The sequence below is a fragment of the Halichoeres trimaculatus genome, unplaced genomic scaffold (assembly GCF_033239565.1).
Source record: "Halichoeres trimaculatus isolate MK-OKI-2021-1 unplaced genomic scaffold, fHalTri1.1 fHalTri1_scaffold_10, whole genome shotgun sequence".
NCBI classification, from domain to species: Eukaryota; Metazoa; Chordata; class Actinopteri; order Labriformes; family Labridae; genus Halichoeres; species Halichoeres trimaculatus.
Window position 1 is genome coordinate 26,436,690 of NW_027437187.1, and position 15,811 is coordinate 26,452,500.

Genomic DNA, 15,811 nt, shown 5'->3' on the forward strand with positions numbered 1-15,811 from the left:
CTGAGCTTTAAACCACATCTCAAGGTTTCATCAGCAAATATGTTAAATTTTACGTCTTTGCTGGCTTTTCTCTTTAAAAGTTTCCCTTTTTAAATCATATTTTTATTTTTAATGGACAGGTTTATACGAAAGTATCACAACATTATTCAAAGTAAAACCAAAGTCCTTCCAGTTTTGTTTTGAGTCCAGAAAAAGAAAATGCAACATCACTTAATCTGAAATGAGTTTGAAGATGTAAGATCACAGACCATCAGTCCAGTTTTGATCCATCATTATGCCCACTCTTCTTGGATACTTTGAATGTAGAAATGTAAAAAATAACAGTGGATACATTTTAACCTCTTAAGGATTACTCTAACAGTTTATTCTGGATAAACTATCAATTAAAAGTCAGATGTTCAATTAAAGAGAACTCTATTACATCTTCTGTAAAGACAGAACAGTGCACACGGTGGTGCAACAATTAGCGCTGTAGCGCAAGAAGGTCCCCGGTTTGATTAACTTGGCTGGTTCCAAATTTGGTAAAAATTTGTCCGTATGGAGTTTAAATATTAGGTCAATTTTTCCATCTTAAATATCTCAAGAGTTATTCTAATCCAGTCATCCGGGGAGGGCTGAATCGGGCTGAACCATCTCCTTGTAATTGTAGCAGTTTAATCTCTCTTCTATGTTTTAAAAAAGAGACAAGATCCAGATACAGAACATGAAAACTTAAAGGAACTTGAGTGTTAAAAACAGAGCTCAGGGAAATGTCCCATCCAAAGTATTTAACTTTGGACGTTCCAAGAAGAAATGTTAACGGTTAGCAACAGTCGAGCCACATTGTCTCAAACATGGCATATGCATACCCCTGTACCATTCCTGATGTGGTGACAATAAGTCTTGTCTCTAAAGTTTGTTTCAACAATAAAAAAAAAAAAAACATTGCTATGAATAGTGGTGTGCCGATCAATCTAAAATATTGATATATTGATACCAACGTTGGGATCAGTATTGATCAATGCTTGGGTGATGAGATTGATACTTAAGTTTCAGTTTCTTTTCTCCACGTGTGCTCCTCTCAATCACTCATGAGCACTCCACTCCTCCCCCTCCTCCCCTTGCTTCAAAGTGACGTAAAGCCTCGTTTTTAATCTCTGATAACTAATAGAAAAAAAATTTTCAGATAAAAGAAGACCTGAATACAAGGCAGCAAAATAATATCTTCAAATCACCACAACAATTCGATCTGAGAAAAATTTCTCTGTGGTGTGTTGATTTTTTAAAGCTTGACGACAGCTCATGTGGAATGGCTTAGGAGAGTTTGTAGTTTTGTAGTGCCACGGTAATTTTTGTGGCTCTTGATCTCTGATGGGTTGGCCACCCCTGCTGTATTTGTTGATGTAGTCAAAGCCTCTTTCTTTCCTTTGTCCTCAGGTCCTTCAATCGCTCCCTTGCCCTCTGCTGTGAAAGTTTACAATCAGGACTCTGACGCCACCTCCCCTATAGGAGAGGAGCCATCAGTAGTGGCTGAGCCGTCGAGACCTCGCCCCTCCACTGTCACTGTCATCCACACGGGGTCCAAATGACGCCAGGTTCCGCGGGAGGTGAGCTGGGAGACCACAGAGCTTTGAGATGGGGATCAAATCCTTCCCAGGCCTTGTGATTCAAACTTGTCGCCCAGTTTGCTCATCCCGCATCCTCCCACCTGTTTCTGCCAACCAGGGGAGGAATTTGAGGAGCGTTTGTTCAGCTCCATTTATGTTGGCTCAGCATGGCACCCCCCCTGCTGCCTTCTTTGTCACAGAGATGTGAAGGTGCAGAGGAGAGGATGCCCAACAGAAGATGTTGTTGTGGAGTCCGTGTTCAGCCTGAGTCTTGGTTTTCTTGGAGGATAAACCTGCAGCTGGTCTTGGAAGTGCCACACTCAAAGGAACTCGTCATTAAAGCTGCTATCATTTTTGACTCTGAGCGCCCTGACACGCGACGCTCCGCTGTTTGCCTTGTGTAAATATACTGCCTGGAACTGTTGAGTGGAGTCATGTCATGCAAGTGAAATATACAGTGAGCTTCAAGCCGTGGTGATTAATTGTGACATCATCTGCACTCGTTTTGACAGCTCTTGTTGATTTGCTGTGGTGTTTGCTCCAACGGTTCCACAGGGTCTTAACTCGCAGCAGCGACGGTGTGTGTTATCTCTTTGCTTTACAGTGTGCAGACATGAAACAGGACGGTGTGCTTTTATCACAGCTGTGATTGCTGAGAGGTCGGTGCATTGCACTGCGTTGGATTATTTATTTTCTTACAAGATATCATGACTTTTGTAAGAACACCACTTGCAGAAACGTGTAAATGTGTTATTAGAGCAGACTAAGTAACTGAATTACAAAGATAAGATAATCTACTGGTTCTTTATTTGTAATTACTGTTTAATTTGATTAGTTTTTACTTGACTGTGAAGCCCTCCTTGACCAGAGGGGGGCAACAACAGATTGTTGTTGTTGTGTGACCAGTTCTCAGGGATGTGCTCCAGCATGAAGCTAACCAAACCACCTGTCAGAGTGATCGGACATCGCTGATGGAGGATGGTGGAAAGGTGGGGAAGAAATCCTCGAAAAACTGCATGTTTCTCCAATGTGCCATTGGGAGAGTCTGACAGATGCTTTCTTTGAATCCATCATTGCTGACAGGTTTGTGTCAAGTGTGCATTCAGTCCTTTAAAAAAAGTGTGAGATTATATATGAATGCAAATGTATTTTGGAAAAAAAAAATGCTTCCATTGCGGCATCGTCGGATCAGTAGTGTGCAGTTCAGTAGTTGTAATATCGTGCTCTGCTTCCGCTCCTGAAGTGGCTGCTCTGAGAACAGCTCCCCCTCTCTCTGTGTTGAATCACTGTGCTTTCATTCCAGCCTGTTGAATTTAGCAGGGACACTCTTTCTCCTTCTCCCTCCAGAGACTCAAACAAAAACAGGAGAAACAGAATTTGTCTTTGTGTTTACTTCTGTAGTTCCTCTGTTTGATTCAGAACCACTCAACATGATTTGGAGGAAAAAGACTGCCCATAACATGAATTAAATTATGTAAAAAATGTTGTGGTGAGTGCTGACTTTGAGCCTTTGCTTTTGTGTAAATACAAATCTCAACAACACAGTGGGCTTTGGTCTTAAGTGTTTATTTTTGTCTTCCCTGTTTTATCCATCCCTTCAAAAAAAATCCCCCACAGAAAGCAAAATATGAGTGCCCCTCAGTGTGCATGTATTACATATTGTTACAGAAGTGTGCTTTATAGAGAGTCATGTATTAAAAAAGAGGCTTGTTCTTTGTGTTTTTGCTTCTTTGGCAGGAAGTAAACTAAACATTAGTTGGATTTTTTAACATTTTATTTCAAAAGTATTTCTGACTGTATGTTTTCATCAAGTTAATTATAGCATCACACAAAAAAGGTTAGTTAATACGATTAAATATGCTACATATACAAGAACTGTGTGAATGTGTTAAAAAAACATCAATCAGATCATTTAAAAGCATATTACCACATTTCTATGAGAGAATAATCCTCTGTAACCCAGGATAAGTTGTTCAAGATTTGTGTTTCTGGAGTTTATTTAAAGAATTATTAAAAATCTTTATAGGCTCTCTCTCATCAACACCAAACATCAGAAACTTTGCCATTTAGTGATAATGAAAATATTAAGGTGTGAATGACATGTTTGGGTATTTTTCAGAGGACAAACATATAGAATTCATAGGTTTTCTTCTCAAAATATGACAATAAAGTCATCTTGTCTATTGAGAAATAGCCACATTTGTATTATCTCATGTGTTTTCTGAAAGACCAAATTTGCAAGAGGAAAAACGATCACATTTTTTGTGATGCTGTAAAAAAAAAAAAAAAAAAAAAAAAACAGTTATGGCCCTGTTTGTGTTTTTCACAATCATCAAATCTATATGCCCTGGAGGCAGCAAACGAAAGTATCTGTAATAAGTCTAGAAATCAAAACACTCTATTAAATGAATGCTGTTAAATATCCATTAGTATAATGATATACTTTTTATATTTGATCATACATCTTTCCCTATACAGCAGTGTAGACTGTGGTGTAAGTAATCAAAGCCAGTTTAAGATGTGACAGAAACTCTTCCAGCTGACATCTCTGACGAGGTTTGACATGTCTGAAGATTAAAGCTTCTACAGTTTGTTTTTTCCTTTCTAGCTCAAATAACCACTGTGCTTTCACTCTCAGATGGACTGACGGTTGTACTCCTGAGGAGGATGCATCCCATCATAGTGAAACTCCCTCCACTGCTCAGTGCTCTCTCTGGTCCTCTCGTCTTGCTCTGGAAGACGTTGAGAGGCTCATTAGATTAAGGCTGGTTAAGGAAATCTTTTACAACATGTAGCAGGGTTTGCATACCATCATTCTCCTCCTCAGCGTAGTTCTCAAACTCATTCCTCTTCTCCTCGTGAAACTCTCTCTTTCGCTCGTCTGCAGCCAGGATCTGTCTCTGCTCAGCTGAGAGAGGAAAAAGGAAGAAACTAAGATTTCAAATTGAGAAAAAAAACTTTTTTCATCTTGCCTGATGCATCTTTGTAACTTGTCTTATATTTTATTCCATGTGGTGAATTCCACTGCAGAGTCACTTTGTTTACAAATAATGCAACTTTTCAGCTTTAGTTTCAGCCTTGACCATTATCAGTATACAGTTTTATCCAGATTCCTTGAATTCTTAAGCGACCAAAAAGAAATGTTTCACAGCAGCAAACTCAGCATACCATAAAAGTAATTAAAGTTTACAGTGTTTGTGTAGTTGGAGGCCATAAGAGTGCGTGCCTATATGACTGGATATATGAAGAAAACCCTATAAGGAAAGGAATTTATGTTTTATTCATTAGTTAAAGCAGCTATGAATAACTTTCTTTTTTGTGGTCCCTTTGGACAAAGATGTATATCTTATCTCTTTGATGATCAAGCTGTATACATGTGTGAGTTATCCTAAAGATACATTTTCCAATATTCTACTGCTGAACAGAACATGTAAACATTAGCTCATTTTTATTAAAATATAAGTAAGAATAACTGTATAGGTAAAGTCATCTTCTAGTTGATGGTCTTTGGATTCGTAGGTCAAAAAGAGACATGAGACTGTTTCACAACCAGCTTTGAACTCGCAGTGCATTTACTGAGCCTAATGAAACCAGGATCATGTTTTCTCAAAGTATCATGGTTACTAAATATCTCCTGTCTCAAAACAAACAGATTCATATGGTTATTATAGCCGTACCATTTCAATAATGGAAAAACATAACTGAAGTTATATTTGTTCTTCTAATTTCCCTGAGTGGTGTACATACAGAGGAATAAGGGAGAGGATTTGACAGAGCCTGCGTGTGACCTCTGACCTCTGACCTGCAGCTTGAGGACTCATGAGGAAGACAAAACCTGAACTCAGTGAAACTCACACACTGACAGCCTGCGGTAACATTAGGAAGAGATATAAGCTGAGGTGCTAACCTTTCCACAGAGAGCTCATGACCTTTGACCTTTAAATAGGATTCCCTGCACGAGTTGGAGCATAGAATTGAAGTCACCTAGACTTACAGATAAGCTTTTGCTCAAATTCATGACTCAGACATATTTCAAAGGGATTTTGAAAGATACAACCCACTATTTTTGTTTTTATCCTTTGAAAACTGGCACAGCAGGAGGAATCTTCCATCAGCACAGTATGCCTGCTTCTTCCAGCATGCACAGCCTCCCACAAACAAAGTCAAACAGCAGCATTCGTCTGGAGTCTGATGTCTGCAAACTCATCCAACCACTGAAACAGCTAATATCAGTTATTTACTTTGCAAATTTCCTCTACCTGGGAGTGAGGTGTTGTGCTTTTATGTCATCATGCAGCAGAGACTCTCCAAAGTGAGCGCAGTTTGGTTCATCTCACTTTTTTTTTTTCTACTTGGCTCTGCTCTGACCCCTCTCTGCTGTGTGTCGACACATTCCTCATTCATCTCCCAGCCGCTCACCCACTCACTCCACCTCAATCTTTTCTCTCTGTTTACTGCTTTGTGTTCAATTTATCCCTGCTTTAGCTGCACCAAGTGTCTAGCTGTCGATACACACACACATACACACACACACAGAGCTGCAGCCTGTTATACAACTCGGATTCTGAGTACTGTGTGCTCTCACCTTCCTGCTGGCAGGACTGCACATAACAGAGCTGTTAAATCACCTGAGAATGTCAAACATGGAACAGTATGGGAATTTTCACCACACTTTCGAGGAGGATACACTGAAACACTCTGAGGTTAAAGTGTGTGTTTGCGTGTGTGATGTCTAGGTGAATGAGTGTGTGTGAGCCCCATGCTGCCCTGTGCCTCCTGCTGCAGCCTCCTGCAGAGGAAGCAGAGGTGCTGTGTGAACAGGACTGAGGTGGTCTCTGATCAGACCAGGTTAAGAAGACAGTCAACATCTGCTTCTGTCATAAAACATTCAGGCTGTGCATTTCATTTTTACTCACAACCTTTTGAAAGGGCAAGAAAAACATATATGCAGAAAGGTTAATTGGTTGTGCAGGAATAAAAACAGTACTAACACGTTAAAAAAACAAAGCAAGTCAATGTAAGATAAGAGAAAAATAACACATATACAGTCAAAAAGTACCAGTTATTTAAAGTGGTGCTGTTTTGCTTTTTTATATTCCAAAAAAAAGGTTAATATGTTGGATGCGAAGAGTAAAAATAGGAAGAGGTGTCAGATTGTGAGGTAAACATGTTGAAGTAATCCCGGGGTGAGACTTTTGACATCTTTGCACAGCTTATTTTAAAAGTCTTACAAGAATGCAACACAATCAATAAAAGACTCGCTATAAAAACTCTTGTTTTGCAGTGAAAAGATTAAGATTATGTCGAAGAAATTTGTCTGTTGTGTGATTCTGAATGCAATGAGGTCTAAAGCTCTCAGCACAGTCTGTACAGTCTGTACAGTCTGTACAGTTAGCTTTCTTTAACACTGTTTGTTATATAACTCACACAGACTGCAGCTAAGTACTGTGATGCTGCTGCAGACCTTGATCATCTGAAAACATTTTTTTTTCTTCTGATTGAGTGAGCAATGCATCCTGACAGATGAAAGAAAAACAACAAATCTTAGCCAATGAGGATGCCTGTGGCTTTTTCATCCTCTAACACTGAGTGGTTCCTCATAATAAACAAGAGAAATCAAACCGTTATTGTGTGTTTTGCTGTATAATGCACAGTATCTCTTTTATGAACATGATGTGTGATGAATATTAACAGTTTTGTTATTGATGTCTCATTTGTTTGTGTTGCTGCATGTTTTTAAGAGTCTTTTGATCAAGGCTGAATAATTAAAGCGACAAAATCCATTTCATCAAATCTTTTCACTAAATTTTTCTCTTAATTCTCTTGAAAATCATGTTGTCATTTCATCATAAAACCACAGAAATCTGTATTATCGTGACCGTGAATTCAGAGAGACTGAAAATTGTTTCTTGCAATCTTGAGGCATGTAAACCTTTGCTGTAATACATTTTCCTTAGGAATATGTTGCGCCAATATAAAGCATTCAGGAGTTTTCAAGAAATATGAAAGATCGAACTTTTTACACCAAACAATCCTTTACTACTTTGTTTATAAATAACCCACAACAAAGCAAGAACAAGTGACCAACAAGCAACTGGATTTTTTGTTTGGTTAAAATCAAATTAGCGACAGTTTGAGACCAAAACACAGACAAATGCTGAGTTTGGACCACAAACAAACTTATAGTAAACTCACCATTTATCTCATCCTGAGACTTGGCCCCCCGTCTGGTGCGTTTCCTGAAGAAGTTAGAGGCGTCGGCCTCCTTCATGAAGATCCTCTTCATAGGACCTGTAGTGGAGGCCACAGAATGAGGCTGAGCTCACAGAATAATAGGACAAAGAGAGAGGATGAAGAAGAGGGGCAGCTGATGCAGAGCCTCACCTTGTGGGTCTTTGGCACTGCCTGTGCTGCTGGGCACAGCTGCAGAGTCCGCCTCTGGGGACACTAAGGAAGAGAACAAAAACACAGAATCTGCAACTATTTGTAACTCTCCATCATAAACCCCATGATGTTAAGAATCCTCCTGAAACACACTCACAGGAAAGAGCAAGAAGCACAGCGAAGAGAGCCAGGAGGGCTGCAGACGTCCAGGACATGGTCAGACACTGTGTTGGTGAAGAGTTGAGAGAAAGTGAGGCAGACCTGGAGGGAGAGGTGAAGAAGGAGAAGTATATGGAAGTGGAGAGAGCCTGGAGAAATACTGACTGGTGTCAGAGGAAGAGGAGGGAGTGACCACACAGAGGTGATATCAGGCTCCCAAAACAGGACACTGCTGAGGATCTGAGTTTTCTGCTCCTTGAAGTATTTGTTTACTGTTGCTGAGTTGCAGTTCAATCACCCTACCTGACCCATCTTTTACACTGGATTTCTTCCTATAATTGTGACAATTGTAAAATATCTAAAATCTTTTTACTCAATGCATTTCTTTTTAGTTTTGCCAAGTGACGACACTGATTAGAATTTAAAAAGACATAAATTACCGATGACATTATAATACTGTGGGTTCTATGGCACAGTATGGAGGCAAAGCTTCACATAAAAAATAATGTATTTCTATGAAAATTGTCAGGAAATGGGGAAAAAATGTCTCAAAAAGGATATTAATTTCTGACTTTAGTATCTGGCTTATTCTACACTATTCTGTATTATTTCAACTTCTTTTTTATTTCAGTACTTGTGTCTTATTTGATCTCTGCCTAGTACTCGAATATTCTTTTTGTGTTACATTTAAATATGACTGTTATCAAAAATTATACATCCCCAGGAAACAAATTATTCTGAGTCCTTTTTCAAAATATAATCATTACTCTCTCAGGTTAATTGGTTACCCAGATAGTTGGCACTCCATCATCTTAAATATTACACCACAGGCAGAATATTCACCAATTGTCTGGAGAACACCAACACTAACCAGAAAAAAAAAACATAAATGGCAGACAACAACAACAACAAAAAAAGAGTTTGCCAAGAGCTGGAGCTCATTTCTTCTTATTTCAGGGTCAAGGAGGCCCCCTCGACAAGGCTGCTTTCTTTCTCCGTGCTTCTGCATAAAATCTACCAGGAAAGTATGCAGACTTCTGTTTGCTGGAGCTTTTGCTCCACCTGGATTTTGGCCATGTCCCAGAAAACAGTGAATGTTTAAATTGTTTTACAGGGCAGTCCAAGGTGGAGGGATTGTTTTTTTTGGAAGAGTAAGGAAGTCAAAGACTGGAGTGCAAAATACTCGAGGGAGGGAAGCATGTAAAATCAATGTAACCAAATATTACCAGTTATTATTGGTGAAACAGGAAATCAAATTTAACAGTCTTTATATGTTTTATTCTTTTTTTCCCCTATTTTTGTCTTTTGATATTGATTTACACCTCATAACAAGATGCCTACAATCTAGTTAGGCTTGTTGTTAATGTTCAGTGTCTAACTCCAGACTGTCACAACCTGTCAATCAGTGTGATTGACTGTAGTTTTAGACAACAGTAGTGCAACTTCCGACCACACAGTTACCTGTGTCTTGTATTCTCTCTTTTCCATCAGTAAATTCAAGTAAAAATTCTAAACACCTTCTTTTTGTCTCTTTTGTCCCAGCTGTTGCTTCTGATAAATATTCATGCAGCCTAGAAATAAGTAGCATTTGGATGAAACTCATTTTTCATGCAGATTAAACTGTAATTACAGCTCCAAAGTATGCAGATGTACGACTTTTTTTCCCCCATGCTGTACTCCAATGATGTTAAAGATTGCACTGTTGATTGGGGAAACAATTTTGAAGGGGTTGCTTATGTCTTTCTCCTTACAAATTGAACAATATATGAGCCATACAGGAATAAATCAGCTAATAAATTGTTTATCTGAATGGACAACAGCTACCTTTAAAAATGTACAAGCAGGTGCATGGTTTAATGGTAAATAATAATGATAATAATAATAATAATAATAATAATAATAATAATAATAATAATAATAATAATAATAATAATAAAGAACAAGTAATTAAACATAGAAATAGGTAGAGAGGGTAAAAACAACAAAATAAAACAGTAGATACATAAATCAAACAAGATAGGGGACAGCCATTAGGTGCTGCCCTGTTGGCTATGGCTGCCTTTTGCAGCAGCTCTCTCTTCTTTGTCCATTTCTTGTAATTTTTTGTCTCTTTTTTGTAATCTTTGTATTTGGAGTGGATCATTACTTTGTTTGGCTCATTTGTTGGTCATGGACACCAAACTTTTTGTGGCTTTAGGGAAATTTTACTACTTTTTCTCTTGTGTTTGTCTGGAGATCCTACATTTAACCATGGCTGCATTATTTACATGTGAACTCAGCTGTTAGCAGCCTGTAGCATGTCAATGCTAACTGGTGCAAGGCCTGATGTCTTCCCACAAGGTGAGGAGAAAGAGGTGAGGACGACGTGCTGGTTCTCAGGTGTGAGCTAAGAAGTGACGACATGAACCTGTCCTTCCATCCATCAATCCAGCAACAAAGGGAATACCAGGGGGCAGAGTAGCATCATGCTATTCACAGACATGGCTAATGGAGCTAAAATCAGACACCAACGCCATGTTGGAAGAGCTTCACCTGCTGTGAGCAGACAGGATCCAGGAGACAGAGACGAAGCATGACTGAAGAAGCTCAGTCCTGGACCCTGAGGAGGTGGAGGCCAGCTGACTGGAGAATGATGGACAAGCTGTTATCATCTATTTTCTTATGGACCTTTTTGCACTTTCTATACACTTTCTTACTTTTGTTTACTTGATTGCTGCTGTGACTTCAATTTCTTTGTACTTGTTACAATGACAATAAAGTTCTATTCTATTCTATTCTATTCTATTCTATTCTATTCAACAGGTTGTACTGTGCTGTGTTCCCGAACTTTGAATCTTAAAGTTATGGTTAAATAGATAACTTGGGTAAATGTTAAATATACTGAGTAAATGACTCACCTGTCTGTCAGATGGATAATTGTGTGTAGAGCATTACCTCCAGTAAGCGGCGCTGTGGAGCTACACAGACAGCCTATCAGCCTTTCCCCTCAGTAGCCTGCGAGTGGCGCTGTTTCCCCGCTGACATCCTGATGACACGGCTGTGTGGTGTTGGTGGCAGCGTCAGCAGGCAGAGAGATCAACCAGTAATCACCATCGTCTCTCACACTGCCATGGTCTCGAACCCGACACGAAAAACCACCAACAACGCTTCCTATTCTCTACCCGAGAGTACAACTTGGACACTTTTAGACACAGCCATGTTACCGGACGTTAAAACCCCGCGGATATAAGCGACACTGGAGACCTGAGAGCAGAAAGCTCCACACGGAAACCACAAAGAAGAAGCAGTCGGTGCTTTTTGTTTTTTCACGCTCGGAGGGAAAGACGGCATCCGGCCTGAGGAGAAGCTCCGAGGTTGGGGACTCCGGTCGGAGTAACGCTCATCGTTTCTGGTGAGAAATTTACAGTAAACACAGTTTGTGGGGATATCTCGGGTTAAAAGTGGCTGAAACCCTGGGTCAGCAACATGTACTGCACCCTGCGTTGACACAAAATGCGCTTAACAATGCACCAATGTTTACTTCACTGACCCCCAGTGTGAATACAGCCATTTGTTGTGTTAGCTATACAGTTCGTCTCATTCACTGGTGTGTCGGTTTCAGGAGTGACCCTGTTAATTGGCGACTTCAGCTGAAAACGTTAGTGGTTGTCGTAATTCCAACAGCTGTTGAAAAGGTCATTCCCAATACCCCTTTGTTCTCCTTTGATGATTAAAACATACATAATGACAGTATAGTGTAAAATTTGACGTTGGGAACATCTGCGGACGACTTTTCCCGTGTTTGTAACTACGACAACCACAGACGCAGTCGGCCGAAAGTCGCCAGTTACCAGGGTCACTCGTGAAACCGAAACACCGGTGAATGTCCGAGTTTGACTGAAACGAACTGAGGTTAACAACAGGCAGCATTAACGAAAGTTCAGAGTCGTTGAAGCTTCATCATTCCCTCCTTGTGGGTTAAACATTTATGTCAGGTTTGTTGTTACAGTAACTCAAACAGCTGAATAGTTTCTTGTCACTGAACTATGAGGTTTGGTTGTAAAAAAGGGAGGGCTTACTGCTCTGCTGTGCATGTATCGTCTTGCATAGCTGCTACCAGAAAACCCTCACTGACCCACATTTCAGAGATGTCCCTTACACATTTTTCTTCAACTTTGGATGCACTGAGCGAACTTGCAACAGCTTGAGCACACTCAGTTTTATCAGCTCGTAAGCTGGGCACAGCAAAGGACAAGAACAGCCTTGAATAAGACAGCTTTGACTGCTTTCAAGTCTCACCACATGAATTCCTATACTGCTTTTTAAAAGGAGATAGACTGTGAAGCTCATGTGTGTGTTGGGGGTGGTTGAGAGATGAGTGTGAGGCTGGCAGGATGTCCAAAAGGAAGACATCATTGTTCTGTGTAGGGGGAGGAAAGCTCATGGAAAACTGATGAGGAAGTACATTTGGTGTGAAAACACCCAGGACTCAGAGTGTTTACATATTTATTACTAGAGGTATTGTTCTAATGTTGTTAACACACTTATTTTAAGTACACTGAGCACAAAACAAGCAAACTCATGATCACCTTTTAAAAACCACACTAACTCTTCATACGTGACCAGCCCATACTTTTTAGAGGTTGTTCATTTCCATCCTGGGTTGTACTTAATGCTAACTCTGTACAGTGATGCATTTGTGTTAAGAATGATGCTTTAATTCAGATGTGGCCTCTGGGAAATGCTTAACTGCATGATCTAATGTTACTTTGTCATGATATCAGTGTACATCAGCATCTCGCAATATGACAGAAGTCTTATGTAACATGTTCCCTATGACTGATTATTTCAACATTTTCAATGAGACAGACGTTTTAGTCAGGGTTAACAAACTGAGGTTTGATTCCCTCATGTGTGTCTCTGTTTACAGTTTTTGTTTTGTTGTTGTGTCTGAATGAACAAGCTGTTAAAGCACTTTCTCTCCATCATTTCCTGTGAGAAGGTTTCTGTTTGACAGCACAGACTTGTCAAACCTCCTTGTGAGATGCAAGTCCTGTAGGAGCTTCTGGAGGAGCTGTGGCCTGGAAACACCTTGTGTTGGTTCTGATACCTGCAGGTCAATTGAGAGATGTTGTGAGGACAGTGTTGCCTGAGTGTGTTGGTTTAGGTGGGGTCGTTCCCTTGGTGAAGGCCTTGGGGATGGTGGTGGCAGGTAACATGAGCCTCTGTGAAACAGCTGTAGCCACGCGGTGCTGATCCCCCGAGGTCCAGTGTGGATCAGATGATGGTCCAGTATGTGTAGGGCGTGTATGTCAGAGATATGGCAGAGATGTGTTTTGTGAGAGGTTCTGGGAAACACAACATTTTAGGCGCTTATAATTACCTCCTTCAAGGAGGTTATGTTTTTGGGAGAGTTTGTCTGTTTGACTGTAAACAACATAACTCAAAAAGTAACAAACGGATCTACATGAAATTTTCAGGAAATGTTCAAAATGGGATAAGGAAGAAGTGATTTAATTTTGAAGGTGATCCAGATCACCATCTGGATCCAGAACTTTTTTAAAGGATTCTTTATCATTGTGAGATAGGGCCGTTTTTGACATATGTGTAAAAAACTCCACGATAAATGGTCCAATTGCTTTGCAAAACAGTACAAGAAAAGGTCACGATAATTTCTGACAGATGTAAAAGTACAATCCAGATCCCGGCAGCATTCTGGATACTAAGATCTAGAATATGAAATATGTACCAGGTCATTATAAATTTTAACACTGTCAGGTAACAAATTATCGTACAAACCTGTAACTAACACCAAATTGTAGCAGACAGTCTGCTGAAAGGGAGTATAACATTAAAGTAGGACTAAAGTGTTGCGTTACAATCACAATATTCTTGGCGGAGGTCTGCGCTCTCTGAGTGCTTTTCTAGTTTAAATAGTGTGTGTGTTTTTCTTACCTGTGTCTGTGTGTGTGCATGTTGACAGTAATTTAGTCTAAAATAATGAAGTCTCTACTCTCTAACAATGACACCTAAGTTGTTTCCAAAGCAAAGTTCATCGACTTTTCAGCTGAATTAAGTCCTACCCTCTAAGGTTAAATGCTAATAGAAGTGAGTCTGAGTCTGCGAGTGTGTCAGTGAGCTCATGTTAAAGCGGCAGGCCAAGACAGCTGGCTGAAGGTTAATGTGTCACAGCTCTCTTGGGAGCAGCTGCTATGTCACAGGCACCACTCCTGTCTATAGATAGCCATGAATACAAACTCTTCCTCTTTCTCTGCTGCATTAACACAACAGCTTTGGCCCCGGCATGCAGCCCAGGCCTCTCGCATGAACTCACCCCACAAGACAAATGCTGCTGCTCTCAGCTCAGACCGCCTACACTCCCAGATTCTCTATCTGAATGTGGGTCTGGAAGAGGCTGACGGTGGTCAAAGATCCCACTGCAGCCACTGGGCCAGCTGGCTGAGAACCTGTTTGGTTACAGTAAGACCTTACTCCACATATCTAGGTCGTCATCCGCAGTATTAATGTCTCAAACAGGTGAGGGACTAATGCTTCTGTTTTCCCGTCACTCTTGGCAGGATATTCAGAAGCTGTCTTAACACTTGTCTGGTCTTTTTTTGGAAGCACACACACATGTATCTTCATCCACACCAGTGTTATGACAGCCAGCGAAGCTACGCCAACTGAAGAGGTGCTGAGGTGTTCATTATTCAGCTCTCATAGGTGTAATAAAAATCATGTTCAATCAGTTAGGTTATTTTTAATTAGCTGAACTCACTGAACCCTGGCACAGATGTTATTCTTATCACGAGAAAGTTGACTAATGTTCAACAGGAAGTTTTTCTTAAATGACAAAATCAGTTGATAGGTTAATTTACAGCTTTGTTTCCTCTTCAGCATAAATTGGATGAAAATACTTGAAGCAAGAAAACAGATCTAGTAGTAAGTCTTGTTTTCTGCAGCTGAAAGAAAACAAAGTCAGTTGCAGGCACAATACCACCCTGCAGGGTTTGCTGTAACAGCAGCTGGCTTACAGGCTCTCTGAAACAACTACAAAGGCCACTAAAGAGCTGTTTGTGTTTGCACTTTGATTTGGAAACTGATATTCTGATAACCCCCTCCTGCCGTCTGCCCCTCAGTGAAATATTAGAGCAGTTTGTTGTTCTCTTTCAAACAGCCGTGAAAGGCCTGCAGGACCTGCTGCTGCTGCTCAGACGGGCCTGGAGGGGACCCTCTCTGATGCTAATGCTCTGCTCACAAATGCACGCCAGGTGACTTGACTCAGGCTCAGATCAGATGAGTCTGCACCAGGGCAATTATCTCCAATGGGCCAAAGAAGAATCTGTGATAACGGCTCTGCCTTTTATTTAGACCAGCAGTGTATCTCAGTGGAATATTTATTACTGGAAAAGGAGATTCTGTAGTTGTAAACTTGGAAACTCAAGCCTGGATTTAGTTTTATTTGATACCCATTTTTTCTCAGAGAGTTACGTGATTCCCCTAAAATAGAATTCGTGAGCCAGAAAAAAAGGTACTGCGTTGGAGTGACAGTAGTCGGCTGCTTGTCTCATAACATCAGAGCATATCTGTTGATCTCAGCGCCCTGCTCTGAACCCAGCTGCGTCCACACGGCTTATCTGTCAGTATTCATGCAGGCCTCTCATACCATTCATAAACAGTGTTATCATGTGACGTAAAGTGGT

At 40.4% G+C, this 15,811-nt stretch overlaps 3 protein-coding genes across 6 annotated transcripts in view; 2 read left to right on the forward strand and 1 right to left on the reverse strand.

Annotated features, from left to right (window-relative positions):
• The window catches only part of camk1db (calcium/calmodulin-dependent protein kinase 1Db), a 34,428-nt gene extending 31,126 nt beyond the window's left edge, over positions 1-3,302 (forward strand). Inside the window, exon 12 of one of the 2 annotated variants that reach the window (XM_074677961.1) lies at positions 1,417-3,302. In XM_074677961.1, the coding sequence (XP_074534062.1) occupies positions 1,417-1,568 (152 nt within the window). In that variant the 3' untranslated portion in view covers positions 1,569-3,302. The remainder of the gene's footprint in view (positions 1-1,416) is intronic. The other variant, XM_074677960.1, reaches the window with a different exon arrangement.
• Positions 3,303-3,899: 597 nt separating this feature from the next.
• ucmab (upper zone of growth plate and cartilage matrix associated b) lies at positions 3,900-11,201 on the reverse strand. Of its 2 annotated transcripts, none has more exons than XM_074677019.1 (6): positions 11,064-11,201; positions 8,128-8,231; positions 7,971-8,033; positions 7,782-7,877; positions 4,396-4,494; positions 3,900-4,318 (listed from the first exon to the last, which is right to left on the reverse strand). In XM_074677019.1, the coding sequence occupies exons 2-6, from the start codon at positions 8,183-8,185 to the stop codon at positions 4,221-4,223; spliced, it is 414 nt and encodes a 137-aa protein (XP_074533120.1). In that variant the 5' UTR covers positions 8,186-8,231; positions 11,064-11,201; the 3' UTR covers positions 3,900-4,220. The 2 variants fall into 2 exon arrangements, with proteins under 2 accessions (XP_074533120.1, XP_074533121.1); XM_074677020.1 differs by having other exon boundaries at positions 8,128-8,194; positions 11,064-11,137.
• Positions 11,155-15,811, forward strand: part of LOC141796097 (cyclin-dependent kinase 17-like) — a 42,491-nt gene continuing 37,834 nt past the window's right edge. The window contains exon 1 of one of the 2 annotated variants that reach the window (XM_074677016.1): positions 11,155-11,520. The gene's annotated coding sequence lies outside the window, so the exon portion shown is untranslated. The remainder of the gene's footprint in view (positions 11,521-15,811) is intronic. The other variant, XM_074677017.1, reaches the window with a different exon arrangement.